Below are 18,186 nucleotides of genomic sequence, written 5' to 3'. Positions count from 1 at the left end.
CTAAATATGTCACTGAACCTCTATATCATTACAGTGACACTTGTAAGCATTTATACCATCAGCTCGTGGTGGTTCTTATAAATTATGATACAGCTTTCTGTTCTTGAGGTCCATTATCAATTACGTAAATAGTTTTATTCATGTATATGTCTGCCATGAAGATAAGAAATGATGTACTGTTATTACAAAATATCAATTTTCTTTTAGATTTATGTTACTGTTTGTTGTGTTTAAATCTGCATCATAAGGTAATCTTGATTAAACTTCAAACAGCAGTTTTCGTGTTTGAAAGTATGTGAGATATTTTAAATTAAATACATTACTAACTCTTGCACGCTTTAATCATACAAATGTTAATAACATCATCTACATCTTTTTAATTCCATTCATACTGCCCATACACAGCCAAATAGGTGGGTTGAAGACTTTTTGATATATCGAAATCGCTGACATTTCAATGGAACGGATGTGTACAAAACTAAGGGAGTAAACAGTGCTCTTCGAAGAATAATGTACGAGAGAGAGAGAGACAGAGATAGAGAGAGAGAGTATTAGAATATATATATTACAACCACTTGTATGAAATAAATATATCACCTTCAAGTATGAGAATGTGTAGGCAGGAATTGTTTCATTTAAAAACTCACGTCGGTATATCACTTTTGATGAGATGTGAGATTGCCGTCAAACAGTGACGCATATAATGGATTCTTTTTTTCTCAGATCTAACCATAAAAAACTGGTTCAAGAAAAGGGCGGCTTATTGGGAATAAGCAATATAAAAATTGTGCAGCAAAGGATAAATATGATAATGATTTTGATGACTATGACGAATAATAATAATAATAATAATAATAATAATTCAATATTACTATTATTATTATTGTTATTATTATTATTAATTATTACTATTAATTATTATTATTATTATTATTATAGCCTTCGTTGGGGAATGAAAATACCAGCAACTCTTTTATTATTTCGGAGCTGATCATCTATTTGAAGAAGATCTCTCATTTCTCGTTGCATAATGGACAATTGAAATTTAAAATCAAAGTCTCCGAGCACATTAAAATTACGACAATAGATTTGAATATGAAATTCAAATGACCATCCAATCGCAAAACGTTTGTTGTACAGAAATCAATATTTTAATGAGCGAAGAAGTGTACATGGCTCTGATTGACCCAATTTCTTGTCCCTTCCTTGGATAGGATTTGCATTGCTGCTTTTTGAGATAGAAATAAGCATATAACTCAGCCAAGAATATTCGATTGGAATATAGTAGCACTTGGTAATTCGAACGCTTATGAGAAGTTCCGACTAGAGAGCAACACCTCTGTTTTCACGGAAAGTGCATAAAATATTGATATTTCATCTCTAGGCATAGGAATAGCAAAGAAAAAAGCTTGTATTTCTAAATAAACTACGCTTTCAAAAAATATGTAGAGAAACTGAACATATTTTAAACACTGTAACAGCTGATGTTCAATCACTTTCTTTGCAGTAATAAAGTGAGATGTTTGACATGAGGATCATACAATGAGAGAAATGAAAATAGTTATTTTTACATGTACTTGCCTTTTCAAAAAGATGAGGAATCAGACATATTTAAAAATTAAATAAATAAAATATTATACATGCGTTTTCACAGTAGAAATTTTAATTAATTTGCATAATTTCTTCTGCAAAACTGATTTATTGACTTATTGCACCGGTAAAGCGGAAAAACAGCTCTGTTTAAGTAGTGACCAGTTCTCTTGTGTAAGCTTTATTGACTATAAATGATATTGGATTTAGTCAAAGGTGGCTGGAGCATGTGGGGAGGATGGAGTCAGTGCACTTGCAATACGGAGACACGGACCCGAGACAGAGAATGTAACAATCCAATTCCAGCTAATGGTGGTGCTGATTGTCTAGGTCATCGGCTTGAAGAATTATCGTGCACGGACCAATGCTATGGTAAGTTTATTTCTTTTAATGCTTTGCCGGGAAGCGGCCAGTGTGAGTATTGTGTATTGCCTTATTCTTATCCGCATTTTTGCCTTCAAGGTTACGTGTATTGCATCATTTGTACAGTTCATCGTTGGAACATCTTTCATTACATGAGAAGCTTGATCACCTAGGATTTATGTGTTGGTGAGGCGTTTGTATTTCAATGTTATTTATTTAATCGATTGTTAAATGCGGAGCAAATTCAAAATATCTAAAAAGAATCTTCATTTTTTATGGACTCGGATTATATTTTGATTAATTCATTTGATTGATGAAATCATTCGGAACTGTTCGTAAGTAAATTAAATATATTTGGGGTATGGTTCACAACAGCAACAAATGGTTTCCATTCATTAGCTATTTCATGTACAATGCAAGTCTGCTTGTAATTGAATAAGTCCAACATATCAAAGAAAAACTTTAATCTGCAGTGTTTCATTAGGTATGAATGCATTCATATATTTTTAAAATGAAATAAACATATATACGGTATTTAATAGGAGATACCTTGAGGATAAACACATGCACAATGTCCCATCTTCCATCGTTTAGGTTTGACAGATACGAGACATAAACTGAAAATTGATTATTGAGCTAGATTAAATGCTTTATCAGACTTAACAAGCTTAACGTATTGAACACGTTATTCCTTTATTAGCAATAATTGAAGTATTGATATTCTATTGTATTAAAATAAGTAATATAAATCTTGAAAATCAACAAGTTTTGTAAAATTCAAAAAATTATTCATTTCTCGAGAGTACAAAGTGAAAATGTAAACGTAATATACGGTTCTGTGAATTAAATTCTAAATATTCCTAGAGTGTTATAACACAAGTCGTAATAAAGTTCTGAATAAACTAAATTAATATTCTAAATTAAATCATACGGTTGCCTGTGTCGTCGTGATGTGCCAACAATATTTTATTGTCCCAAAATAATATAATCCAAGATGTCCTTATTTAAATTCAATTGAATCCAAGTAAATGTTTTTGTGCATGAATATTTCTTAAAGATGAGCATTTTATATTTCCGGAGATAATTAATTCTGAATTAATAGTTCCAGCCCAAATGAAATACTGAACACAAAAAGTAGACTGACTTCTGCTTCAGATGTCACCGCAGGAATTAATAATTTTTCCAGTTGCAGGAATTTACACTCCAAGACCTGTCCTAGATCACAAATGGACTTTTCTAAAAATAAATATTACACTACCCACCCACCCCCACTGATGGTTCGTGGCAGGTCTCTCAACCAAACCTTTTATCGAGACCAACACGATATCGTGACCGAGGATCATGTAAATTTATCGTGATAAATCCATGGGGAATCGTTTGTGCTTTTGAGAAGAAGGTTTTTAAACTTAATCATATCCATGTCTCCTGAACACGAAGTCTGGTGAATATTTCTTAGTGTATGGGTATCAGCTCCGCTAAATACAACTAAAAATGTACAGTTATCTCTGATCACTTTATGTATTTGTGTATATAGCTGAGTAACATATAAAATATCGATAATAAAGTAAATAACATCATTCCATCCTCGTCAAACAACTTTGTTTCTTCATTACAATCTTTAAGCACGCTGTAGCATGGCTGATCATATGTTGATGGTGCCACTAAATACATTTTACACTTAATCCATTTCATTATCAGATTAAGTAACAATTGTGTTTTACTTGATCCAGATGGACCTATGATAATTGATAGCACTAGATGATGCTTGATTTTCCCTTCTCTCGTGTTGCTGACAAATCAATGATATTCGTGTTGTAGGATTATATAATAATTATTTTAATTTATATTGTGTTCGGTCAGAGCATCCACCCCCACCAGTGGACTAAAAGCAATAACGAAGAGTAATAATATGCGTGCACTCACAGGCAAGTGTGTGAGATGTGGTGTAAAAAATGTACAGATTTATCTCTCATGAAACAAGCGGAGATATCGCTGCTTGAAAATTACCAAGGGCTGCATGGGCTAAGTATCAAGGCAAGAAGCATCTTCATGGATATAATTATTGTGGTCCTGGAACTCGACTCGATATCCGACTTGACGAAAAAGATCAACCATGACCTGGAGAGCATCCAATAAATGTGATTGATCAAGTATACCATGTTCATCATGTCGCGTATAAAAACCCAGATTTGCAACAACGACATATTGCAAACGTGAAGTTGTTTCAAACTCTAAAGTCTGTAAAAATAAATAAATCTCTCAGAGAATCGTTTGCTCATTGGCTGATAAGATTTGCGATGACAGGTGCTAGTTGGCCGATTATTATTATAATAATGAACTCAATTTATTATAGCCAGAGAGGATAGTGGAGGGGTAGAGCAGTGATTAGTAAACTTGCTGATGCAGCAAATGTCACACGTTCGGTTGCTGTAAATTGGTTAGCACTACAGGTAATATGGCACATTTAACTACCACTACCAAAACAATTCAGTATGCACATTTTGATGTCAGCACTCCCAATGAAATTCATCAGGCAGATATTTTGCCTTTACCATATGATACTATTAAAACTGGTAGATACACGCACATACAAATACGTGTTGACTGTCGTTGACGTCTCAAGTAGATATAAAAGAGCAGAACCACTATAAAAAAAAACAGCAACTGAAGTTGCATCTGCATTTGAACGAATTTATCAACATGTCGCGATGCGTAGGCCACTGTTGTTACAGGTTGACCCTGGCAAAGAATTTCTTGGCGAAATCACATCTCTGATGAAACAACGTAACATCAATATCAGACGAGGGCACACCAAATTACATCGCGATCAGGCAATCGTTGAACGATTTAATCGAACACTTGCTGAGAGATTGTTTGGATATCAATTGGCGCAGGAAATATCGCTTAACAAAGTTTAAAACGACAAGAGATCTCGTGAATGGGCTGCAAGACTACCAAGTGTGATAGCCGCATTAAATAATAAAATTAGTCGTGGAATTTCTTATAAACATATAAATGCAATCACCAAAAACACATAACAGTACAACGACATGAATCTTTCTTAAAACAATCACTACTAGGTAATGTGACTATTTATATGAGCCTGGTGAACTTGAATGAGGGGAGCGTGTAACAACATAATGTGGAGTGTAGCAACACATACAATTTTCAGCGTGGTAAGATCCACGGGTAGACCTGCAATCTACAAAACTAGATTCAACTGCTCCTCAGTGTGGATTTGTTCATGAACAATTACAAGTAATTCCTGAAGATACACAGTAACCACCGCCTTCACCTTTGTGAAGGGTGATTCTTTAACTGGCTTCTCGACGTCGAATGCACTTAAGACAGTTCAAAATCAAATTTTTGCGTGTTTGGCTGAAAGAACTATAAATTCGATCTACCGTAAATTGTTTTGGTCTATTATTCGAATACTGTCAAATTGTTGTGCTACAGCAATCACAGTGATTATTCTGTCGCTGTTTCAGTGTCATGATAAATTCAGCATCGATATAAAAGTCACACTTATTTGTTATGTCATCGTCATTACCAGTAGTTTGATTATTATTTACTGTAAAGTCTATGATAATTTTCGCAGCTGAGATATTCTTCTGACTCAATACACTGCAAGATAAACTACATTTGACCATTCAATACAATCATCAACAATCAAAATATTTGTATCAGAATTAGTTAATCCATGTGACGAAAGAATCATTATATCATATCCTAGCGTCCATTGAGATTTATCGATCGTAAAAGGGCTCTCACCAGCAATCATATATGAACTAAAACAATATCAATTAACAATATTTTGTTTACCACCGCCACCTGGAATTTGAATACCAATATTTTACCGTCGCATGTCTGCTGGGGGAAATCATAATGGTACAGGTAGATCAAAAAATTGTTTTTATGCTGCATAATTATATTCCGACTTGCAACTATCAAATCAGCAGAACCCCATAAATACCAAAAATCACGTATAGGTGTTTAGGAATTATCTCACGCATTTTTTCACACTGAATCTCGTCTGGTTGTAGTCTGATTAATTTCTTAAACTCTTGTAATTCTGAATCAAGCGCTCAGAAATCATCAGTTATTTCCTCATACTAATCTACAAATAATTTTTGCCAAACATGCAGAGATGATCCATCTAAAGGTGGTGGTTGATCATGATCGCCACACATTAATACAGCAGAATATCGAGTTAATAACCAATCAAGAAACGTGTTTACCACATCTAAACACACTGTGCATATGTCATCGCAAATAATGATATTATGAATGTATTTTTCACCCAATCGATCAGAAGGCCATGCATCTGCTCGAAGATCTTAATGAGTAAACTTTGGTGGTTCACCATCAATGCAGCTCACAATTCTACCTAGTTTAAATCCGTCCGAAAAGTAAGAATTTTTTCGACTTATAAATGTGGCTTTCTCTGTTGTATCAGCCATGATAAAATCGAGTTCGGCGTTGTCGATAATTAATCTTGTGCAATGTCGTATATGATCACATAAACCACCCTGAGTAAATTTTCATATTCAATTTCATCGGGATTTATCAAATATTTCGTCGAGATCAGATCTCAACCTTGACATCGTCAGGAGGTGGTTTTGGTAACCGCACTTGTTTATGTGGACGATACGATATTATTGTTTCACTTACACTTAGCGATGATAAAATTACAGCATCAAGCATATATCGTAATATCACTGTTGGAACCCAACCGCGTTCGCTAAAATGACTACGAAACCAAACAGCGACCATCGGATTGATATTTTCCGTAAACTCAAACGATTTGAAACATGCAAACCCAGTCAAATCAAATTCTGGTAAATGTCTATTTATCGCAACTCTAGACATTTTGTGTGTTAGATATCCAAATTTCTTAAAATATTCAGAACATTCTCCCATTCCAAGAAATCTTCCAGGATAGCGAACAACTATATCAACGGAGATAACATCCTAATAATCGTTTTCAGTATTCCACAACCCACTGTGTCATTATTCGACACAACTGCGTTGTATATCGACAAGAACTTCCGATCTTGCTGGTTTCAATGAATTTCTCTGAGCAGTGTGAGCAGCAACTGACGGAACGGTAATATAATTATCGAGTAATCGTTCAATCTCATCGGTATATTTCAACAATATCATTGGCATATTTCAAAGCAAGACTTTTCATTTCGTTATGAAGAAGTTCTGCACGATATATATCGCCATTAGCTGCACAAACTGATGATAATTTACAGATCATGAACTTTGAAATATCCACACGGATACAGTGTCGCTCTTACTGTTATTTTTTATAAAATCGAACATGTAGCCAACATAAAATTTAACAGTTCCATTTCGTGGAAATATTGTTATGTCCGAGCGTGTGAGTTATGATGAACGATTTCTCTCGTAGCTCAGTTTGTTTTATATTCCGACTTGTACAAAATCTCAGCGTCTTCACCCTTATCGAAAATCTTAACTTTTTTTCCAACTCAGCAACGTCTTTGGTCGTAGCTCAATTTTCTTTAACGCGCTAGGCCCACTCAATTATTTTTTCACGTCTTATATACATTAAACCTTTTCCAAGCTAGATGTTTTTGTGAATCATCCTATCATCAAGAATTGAGGCATTTCGTGCTGGCATCATCAGGAACTGTCCACAAAAAAAATCCAGTCGATTTTGTCAATAATGCTGGTTATTTTATGTTCTCTGTTGGACAAATAAAACAAATTATCTCTGTCACAAATTTGCATATGGGTCTCACAATGGCCTAATTAAAGACGGTCTGTTATTTATCATATTGAGTCAGATCCAAGAAATAATTCTTTGATTAATTAACAGGCTATTACACAGAGTCAGAACTGTAAACGTAGAAATACTAGAAAACATGATAAGCGTGCAAGATCAGTTAGATATGTTTAATGTGGAGACAGGCGGAGAAATATAATTTCAATCGATAAATGCAGTTGCAAAAGATTTCTGTATTTTCCCATCTTCAATAAAACGTGTCGCAGATAATATAACCACATCAATATTTTCAAAGAAATACAAACAAAAAATAATATTTCATAATCTCCTGACTGTGTCAGGGGCAGAAGCCGCCGCTCCTGAATCTACTTTGGCTCAATTTTTAATTTTGATGAATGGAGATAACTCTGTCAAGCAAAGTTTCCTCTGGCAAAGTGATTGAACGGTAGCCTCTGTTGTAACTGCATAATATTATATGATGGAAGCGGACTATGCTTTTTTTTTGTTCACACTGTTTTTACGAAAACGTTATTCTTGTCCCCCTTGACCCTGTCAAGAACAAAGTCAGTGTGTGTTACACAAGGACTGACCCTCTCTCTTGTACCTTACACGCCTTGATTATGTCCCTGACAACTCGGAAAAACAAGAGAAACAGATAAGCCATGCCCCTTGTATATAATCCAGGTAAGCTATTTTTAGATTTCCAGATATAGCGAACTTCATAATATTTTTTGAAACATATAATCGTACGAAGGATCAGTGGGCAAGCAGTTAAGGGTGCGAATTTCATACTCGATATCTGGCATTCCATTACCGTGTCAGACAAATAATCGCATTGTAATAATAAGAAATTTGTGTACACCTCCCCACCATGTTGAAAAACGTGTTCGGTGCCATTTGCACTCCACTGGGTTTGATTTTGGATGAGGTGTGTATAAAATTTAAAAATTAATATAAAATAGGAACTCCAAAAGTATACAGTAGGAATGATGAGCCCTCAGCCTCATGAAGGGTACCCCATTAAAAAAAATTAAGAAATAATGTCAGCCAGAAAGAAAAATGCACCATACAGGGTACTCCATACAAAGACATTCAGAAAGAATGTCAGCCAGAGAAAATGCCTCGCTAAGGGTACCCCATGAAGGGACCCAAAGGAATGGCAAATGCTAGTAAAATGAAGGGACCCCATGGAATGGCAAATACTGGCAAAATGAATGGACCCCATGAAACGGCAAATTGCTCATTATTCTTACTGTCTATTTTTTTTTAATTCAATATATATTATATAATGAATTCCAAAAATAGTAATGCAATTATTTCTGCAATCATAAAATTACGTTAACTTTCTAATCAACTTGAGTCAAAAAGATCACAAATGATTTTGAAATATTACAAGAATAAAAGTATGAAAGAAGATATACACTAGCAGGCGAAAACAGATTTATTAATATGCTCCAACAGGCAATGAAACAATCACTACTTTATGTCCATAATGATAAAAAAGTCCGACAATTCGTTTCACTCGCACAGGCCATTGAGAAAGTTAGATCAGAGTTATCAAGCGAATATGAAACAAAAAAAGATTGTGAGTGCACGTGCAAGATATTTGAAACAAATATGCATGATTGTAAACAATCAAATTGTAAAATCTCTGATTATGTCGGGGGAATTGTGAAAGTGAAAGTGAAAGTTGTAACACCGAATAATAGCGCGTGTAATATTTTCTGAATTTTAATTATAATATTTATTTTTATTCTGATTCTGATTATAATATTTATTCTGATTATAATATTTTTTCTGATTACAATATTTATTTTTAATTTTAGTCTGATTATAATATTTATTCAGATTCTAATTCAGATTTCGGCATTTTAGGATATATACCAGGGCGGTTTTTTTTTACTCCCTGATTATTGTCAGGATCTCACATACAAAGTTATCGTCCAAGATTTATTTCTTAAATCAAGCAGATGTCCACTTTGGTCAGTAAGTCTAAAATGTATCCGTGACAAAAGCGGAGTATGGCATCGTAGATAAACCGGATTAACAGGTACTGACACAATTAAAAATCTAGGGGAAACTTCAGGGGTGAATTAACACAGGATATGTCTTTGCTGTGCTTGTCTGGATCTTTCTAGATCTTCTTGATAGCAGCCATTGATTGCATCACATACAGTATTGACTGATATTGTTGATGCAAGATAACATCTGATGATATATACCGACCGCCGCCATCTGGATCATTGTTATATTTGAGAATACCTGGAAGAGGAGGTATTTTTTCCATGCCTCGAAGATTTGGGGATAGTATTCATTGATGACGGCGTTGACGTTTTTCTTCAACTCGCCAGCGGTTAAACCTGGAAGATAAATGATGGCAGATCCGCCACTGACAGCTGAGTTGTTGCGGTCGAATATTTGTTCAGGAATAATTGCTTATGTTGGTATTTTGTGCCATCAATCAAATTGATAGTTTCACCGCTTGCTCCAATCACAGCCTGCATAAGACTCTGATGAACGGTCTCAATGTCCGTGCAAAATGATTCATGTGTTCTGTTTGATTGATAATTTCATCCTTGGACGCAGTGACTCATTTACATAACGGGTAAATGATTGCCGTAGTTCGTTGCACATTTGTTTGTCCTCAAAATCAAAGTCATGAAACAACATTTTGATATTATCTTCGATAAGTAAAGGGTTGGAATATTTCCAACTCATTTTAATTGGACTATTTTTTCCCTCCGCATGATACAAAATCCAAAAGTGCTAAATGCATCAATGTCCGAGTTATTTATTATTTCATTCTACATACGAGAACTACGATATTCTGGAATGTTTCCCAAATACGATTGTTTGTTTGTAATAAAATTTCCGCGTTGAGGGTGCAGTGGCAGAGCTATAGTGCTGACAGGTGCTGGTGTTGCTATCTCTGGCCATCTTAACACAGTTCAAATCGACGACTGATATACATCTACGGCATAATCTGGGTAGATATTTATATCGCCGCCGATAATGTTGGCTCGTGAACCGTAATAGCGATTTAGATTCGTTTCCAGTAAAATATTTAATCCTGCCTTGGAATTCGCTATTGATCTGGTCTATTGCTTAGCAGCCCGTAGGAAGACCAATAACTTGTCAATCTGGGGTTCCATTGATTTATGTTTCACGAAAACACTAATCCGTTATTTGTATGCAACCCACCGAATGACTTTGAACTAATATTTGGCCAGCTATAATATACTATCAATCTTGCTAACGCTATTTCTTTGACTGGAATCGCCGTTGGAAAGCTAATATCAAACTCAGGCTTGGTTAAGCTTGATGATATCATCGTGATGTTGTTGCTGGTGTTGAATTAGCGACGATTTGTTCTAGTAAGTCCTGGTTTTAAATGTCGGGGACGCCGGTTTCTGGATTTCCATGTGCTTCATGGTAAACCTTAATCATTTCTTCGAGATCTTGATCTGATATTATTCCATCGTTGAGCCCCGATGATATCAGTGATGATAATTGGCATGTGCTCATGTTTCCGCTGATAGCAACTTTGTATATTGCTGTAACTTATCAGCCGCGTACGTACTATTTTGCGATGATATTAATAATACCAGCAACACCGGTTATAACTGCAATACCAATTCCTATTACTGGTGCAGTCACGTATGTGGCTGATAATGATCCGATTATAGTTGATGTTCCAGCAACAACCGCGGATGCAAAGTATACAATTATATCAGTAACAACGACATATCTGTGGTATTATTTTAGTTTTACTGTATACGCATCAATGATGTTTTTCAGTGGGGTCTTCCATAAACATACCTGCTCGTATACGTAATGCTGCGCTGAAATATTACGTTGAACGTCAATCGATTTGTTCATTATGTAGATTCCTATTACTCTGTAATGGGAACACTCTAAGTAGGCGGTTGTTTGGTGACGAATTCAATACACCAATAATACAACAGGCTTCAATATCACTAACATAAAGCCAGAAGATCCGCCTGACGGGGTCAGGACTGGATAACGCCGTGAAGTTGTGGTAGATTTGTAAATGTTGTAACACCGAGTACAGAGAGCCTGTATATGCCGGTAACCTCAGCGCGATGTTTGATGGATTTATTGAGTGGTGTCCTTAATGTTGATCCAGGCGCTACTGTATATACCACAGCATCGATAATCTTTTATACGTCAGAGAGCGTAATGTCGATGACTGCTGACTTTCAAAACATTAATTAATGGCTCTATTTTTTTTTCTGCGAAAATTAACAAACGTGGCTACATGAGTAGCATATTCGGATCTAAATGTGGTCATTCCATCATTGGTTATCATTAATGAGGTCATCATCGGGATGCTGCTATTGTCGACGTATTTCTCTGTTGCAGCGTCATCACTTGATTCTGGTTCTCCAAGAGCAGTAATTTTATTACTAGCCATATTCAGAGAACGAGTCATTGTATCACCGGCGGATAGTAAACGATCATTGATCTCAGTCCTGATCGTGGCGTTGTTGCTGTCTTCGTATTGTTTTGTAGCCACATTATCGTCTGAATTTGATTCTCTTACATTGATACTTTTGTTTCTGCTCATGTTGGGATCGCCATACATAATATCGCTAATTCTTAGGTAGTGTCCAGTATCCTCTTACATGAATGTTAGAATTGATTCCTCCGAGTTATAAATTTTACCATTTTTAGAAAACCCCACTAAGTTATCTTCGGTCGCACTATGAACCCGCAAAATAATATCTGTCAACGGGATATCGTTCGTCTTTAACCGTCCCTGCTGATCCTGAAAAACAACAACTTCATTTTGGTCTACATCTGATAGACGCAAAGTTTTAGCGAGCTCATCCTTGACCTCGTTGAGGTTGCATATTTGGATAAGTCACCTTCGGGCTTGCCCTGAGTTAGACTCCGAGCGAATCTTCCGTAAATATCTACCATTGTATATTTACTAGCACCTGTTTAAAACCTTGAACAACGCGATATGTCACCAGATAAGCCACTATATCCTAAACATTCTTTTAGGGAAGCCAGCCCATACGAATCAAAATAAACAATTCCACGAGGCTCAATCGCTCATATAACGCCTGGCGGACATTGTTGCCCATGTCCAGTACCGTGGCGTCATCGATCATGTTGTCCCTATACAAACCCAACCTATATTAAATTCCCATTGTCCCTAGAGTGGATATGAAATTCCCCAAGTTAACTTTCCCTTGAGGCTAGAGTGGATATAACATATTATAACATTAAGGTCCCACTGAAGCTAGCGTGTCCCAGTCCCTTGTTGCTATGTTCAATTCCCCATTCACTCCATGTTAAATTTCCCCATGTTAAATTCCCATTGTCCCCAGAGTGAATATAAAAAATTCCCCATGTTAAATTCCCCTTGAGGCTAGATTGTATATACCCCTTCTTATTATTAAGGTCCCATTGAGGCTAAATCGCTTATATTGAGTCAAGACAGTCCCAATCCCTTGACGCTAGACAGTCCCAATCCCGTGAGGCGCTATAATCCCACACATGTTAAATTTCCCCATGTTAAATTCTCCTTGAGCCTAACGTACAAACAATCAAATTTAACACTAAAGTCCCATTGAGGCTACCCCCCCCCCAACACTACTATCGTGTCTAAAATAACGATTGGTGCTATAAACTATAAATAGTTCAAACTGCTGAATTGATTGTCATGCATTCTGCTTACTGATATAACAAATGAAAGAGCAAATAAGGTTTGTTCTCTATACATCATTATGCTCACATGAGCCTCATTGTCCAAGACAGGCCTACTATTTGTCTTGTAATTATGGTAGGATAAACATTTCATGATTTTTCAGTATGACCTTTAACCTTGGCGTTAATACATTATGCACGAGGGGTCCATGAATCTATGATTCTCTTCAAAACATTTAACTTAAAGGGCTTATCAATATTTACAAATCTGCAATTTGGTTCAAATTATACCACATCATCTATATTGACCGCAATACTAGTGCTTTCTGTAAAGAGCATGGCTCCATATTTATTAAGCTGCTTATTTTGATTGCTAAAACTCAGAACTTGGTATTGTCTACAGTGAATAAAAAAATTTGTACATAAGAGATTTGTAATCTTTGATTTATTTAGTTGAAGTGCTTCACACATTGCGATGAAACAAAGAAAGAAAAAAACATGAAGAAAAAAAACATGTGCTTGATTGTGCGGTCTGTTTAGTTCATTTGTCGAATACGATGCATTCAGTGATAATATACCAAAAGCTGTTGAGTGGGTTTCGAAGAGAAATTTTCAGTTTCTGATCCACTATCTTCCTGGAACATAATGTTTTAATGGCAGGTCAGTGTTACTAAGGTAATCCAAATGCTTTCGATCTCGGATACGCACTAGAGACAAATTTGCGTGAAAAATGGTTGTGCGGTTGTGAACAATATGCTAATTGATTTATGCACTTCTCGCATTAATTGAGTACTAAATTGTCATCACCAAAATTGAAAAGGAACAGATGTTGGATTGTTTATTTCAAGCTTTGACAGGCGTAGTAGCTCAGTTGAGTGAACGTCAGACTCTCAATGCGAGGGTCATGGGTTTGATATCCGATATAGCCACCTCTAGTCATCTGTCTCTGCGTGTCCTAGAGAAAACACCTAGTTTCCACTTACCTGACTATTACCTGACCTGACCTAACTATTACAGAAACAAGCTCCATTTAACGAGATTTGGTCGCTTACTAACAGATGTTCCAGAATTTGGCTAGTGTGTTTGTTGTGTAGGTATTGTATTTCGTTTATTTCAACTTGGAAATAAAAGTTTGTGGAAACAAATACAAAATAGTCTAGCCACAAGGATCTGCCATTGTTATTATTTATGATAATTTTTGAGAGGGTTCTATTTGATCTTACTTTTATATGTTGAGTTTATATTATAAATTCTTTAAAAAATAACCAATTTTACCAAGGTAGTGATCGACATATTTGAATATATTTAAGCAATTTATTGTTTTCAGCAAGGAATGATCTGCCTATCAGTTAAGTTAAAACGCCAATAATTTGCTGTACCGTCGTATCTTAAAGTAAATTGCCTTATACATCAGAAACGTGAAATTCTTTTCAGGTACGTGGCTTGACTGGGAACCATGGAGCCCCTGCTCCGCGACCTGTGATGGTGGCAATCAAGTCCGACAGCGTCAGTGTGCCAACACCGATTCAACATTAGACTGTCTGGGCAGTCGCAATGAGGTGCAAACATGCGGGACAGTGAGCTGTCAAGGTGTGATTTATTCATTCTGCATTTACGTCCAGTGTCCTTTTATTGAGGCAGGGATTATGCAATAGTTACCGTTCTAGGTGCAGATCTTCAAGTCGTTTGCAGATCCAACACAGTAAACCAAGCACGTGTAGAGAGCGAAGTTTTCCTGTTTCTTCGCTAGGGCGTCGAGCACTTTGAAAACCTTCCCACTAGTCTTCTTAATGACTTGGACTTAGATCACATGGAAGAGTTTGCTACTAGTATTACAGCGACTTACATAACGGTTCTTTTGTTTTATGTTACACTAACGTACAGTACAGATGCAACAGCGGAAGAGACGCCCCTTTAACAACGATTGTTCCAAAATATAGGCTGTTTCAAAAGACCTGGTGTTTCAACCTAAATGTTTTTATTAGCTTTTCCCACAAGTGAAAAAAAAACCTGGATTCGTGTATGTAAGCATGAATTATCTTTACTTCTTAATGAGTCATTCCGATATAGGTAGGCGGATTATATCTCTATATTACCAATGCCGATCAAAATGCTTAAACGAATATTCATTTCAGCAAAATGCAACTCATTTGGCTCCTCAAAATATAGGAACTTTGCCTTTTGTCTACAGATGCTGGCCTTGAAATCGCTGACGTCCTGTCGTGTGAAGTATTGTAAATTTTGAATAAATGATGCAACCAAGTGAATTTCTTTAAAAAAAGACAACCAAAAGAAAAAATGCAGTAATGAAGTATTCAGAAATACATCAAACGTGATCTTAGTTTCAACTGAAACTTTCAGAAAGAGTAGACTTATTAAAATAACATTTTAATTAACAATGGGTACGGAATAAAACGGAGACGGGGCCAGATATTGGAACTACAGCCCTTTTCGGGCACACTAAAAAAATCATACTTGTTAGAGTTGTTAAAACGACATTTTCCCACTGCTTAGGAAATCCTTCGAATACCTTTCTGAGAACAAATAGGAACATAGATTTAAAACGTCACCTTTCTTTAGATTTTATTAGCAAATATGATTTATGCGTATTCAGGTCCGTAAAACCTTTAAAACTACTATGTATTAAGGAAATGTATGACATGATATATGGATTCATGAATAGGAAATAAAGTCTGTCTTATTTACATTATGAAAATCTGTATGAGCTAAACCTGTGTTTGTTTGATACGTTCTTCTTCCAGCCACCACTTCAGTCCCAACCACTCTTTTGACGACAATACCCTCGACTACAACGACCGAGGGTAAGTGGTACATGAAAATTCTTTTTACATTTATTTAAGAAATAATAGATTCTTTTAAAAACAATTAAAAACTAAAATTATATATATATATATATATATATATATATATATATATATATATATATATATATATATATATATATATTTGTTGGCATATTTCAGCATTCTAAGAAAAGAAATGCTGTTGCAAGAGTTTTCATATCTAAATGATAGTGTATGTAGCTGTGCACAAGACACGCCATTTGTCTACATCTATGAAGGTCTCATTTTACATGATTCTTTCATATTACGTTACATATATTTTTGCATACTTTGACTATAATTTATGGAATGATATTGTTACATTATTACATAAAATCAATGAGTGGAATAATTCCAAACAATTGTCTGTTAGATGGTTCTTATGAGTATTTGAATCGAACCCGACAATATCCACCTTTCAAGAGAAGATTTATTGTATAGTAAGAGAACCTCGAATCGAGCTGGCTTTGTATTGTGCATCGTACTTGGTTTGCTTTTGCATGTAATAAGGTCCAAAATAATACAATATGATTTAATACAGAACAAAGCAAACAACAATATAGCAAACTGTATTGAAGACGTTATGTGTCTGTTTGGAAACCCCTTCTCCCCCAGGTGTTCAATCTTCACTCTATACATTAATCCGGACTTAGGTCCCAGTGTTGTATTATGCCACCTTAAGTTTTTGGTATTTGGATATTGTTACATTATTCAGTAGAAATGTATGTTTAAGTCAAAATGGATTACTAAATCGACATGGACCATACAAAATAAACACTATAAAAGACACTGAATAAATTATATACTGACAATAAAAGTAGAGTGCATGTACCACAGCTTCGGGATTGGCTCGCAATTGTAATGGATTGCGTATGAGCACATGAGTCTGACGTTTTATCAATAAAGTACGGCGAAATCTCTGACAACATGAAATCACCTCATCGGTACTATAAATGAATACAAGGAGTACGAGCGTGACCACAACCCTCCGCTTGATTCGACTTTTCTCACGCGTGTTTTATCGCTTCAGAATTGTACGGAGACTGAAAAACTGCACATATACATTCAAAAGGCAGTGACGTACCAACGCATAACTCTGGGACGACCATGTCATTAATCCAATCCGGCGAATTAACCTTTATTTTCACCATTACGGTCACAAACCCTTTCAATTAAAATCCACCAGACGGAAAGTGGCCCATTCTATCAGTTTCTACCCTGTATTAAATATGCGTCAGGGTCTAAAAATCGTACCGAACACGGCTTAGACTCTGTGTTATCTTTTAATGTTGTTGTTGTTGTTGTGGGGTTTAACGCCATTTTGCAACACATGATAGGCTATACATGGCGGCCAGTATTAATGGTGGAGGAAGAACCAGAGAAAACCCCGGAAAGAACCACCGACCCACGAGAAGCTACTGGCAAGCTTTCTCACATACCCACATTGGCTGAATCTTAGACTCGAACCGCCGCAGACAGAGGTGAGATGGCAGTGATCCGTAACGAAGAGCGCTTTAGACCACTCGGCCACTCGGGGCCCCGTGTTATCTTTTAATATTAATTAATAATGCGGTATCAATATATTAGCTGAATTTGCTCAGAATAATGAATGCATCTTGAAAATGTTATTTACAGTATTATATTACTACTATTTTCAAAAGTTGTAAATAAAATGCTCTCACTCTTTATATCATTGGCACAAGCAAGGTATTAATTAGTGAACATGTTTATCTTCTTTCGTCTTCTTTACTGTCGTCGTCATTATTAACGATAGTAAATCTCAAGTAAATAATATTGTATTCACAAGTGTTTCTTCTTTCTCATTGTCAAACGTGATAAATGTATCATTCATGGTCCCTTTTTATCCTTCACCACCACCATGTTTTTACCTCCTCGTCATCAATGGTATAATTATCAGGCAAAGTATCATTCGTACCTTTCTAACGTCAGTATTACCATAAA

At 35.8% G+C, this 18,186-nt stretch overlaps 1 protein-coding gene across 2 annotated transcripts in view; it reads left to right on the top strand.

Moving 5' to 3' along the window:
• LOC149793549 (uncharacterized) overlaps positions 1-18,186 on the top strand; it is a 38,529-nt gene that overhangs the window by 11,138 nt on the left and 9,205 nt on the right. For both annotated transcript variants that reach the window (XM_089966418.1, XM_089966417.1), the window contains 3 exons: positions 1,801-1,962; positions 14,816-14,971; positions 16,144-16,203. In XM_089966418.1, coding sequence (XP_089822544.1) covers positions 1,801-1,962; positions 14,816-14,971; positions 16,144-16,203 — 378 coding nt within the window. The remainder of the gene's footprint in view (positions 1-1,800; positions 1,963-14,815; positions 14,972-16,143; positions 16,204-18,186) is intronic.

The sequence above is a fragment of the Sinohyriopsis cumingii genome, chromosome 8, assembly GCF_028554795.1.
Source record: "Sinohyriopsis cumingii isolate HCF-2022 chromosome 8, ASM2855479v2, whole genome shotgun sequence".
In the NCBI taxonomy this organism is placed as follows: Eukaryota; Metazoa; Mollusca; class Bivalvia; order Unionida; family Unionidae; genus Sinohyriopsis; species Sinohyriopsis cumingii.
The sequence above is the reverse complement of the archived record's forward strand: the minus strand, read 5'-3'. Positions and strand labels throughout refer to the sequence as shown.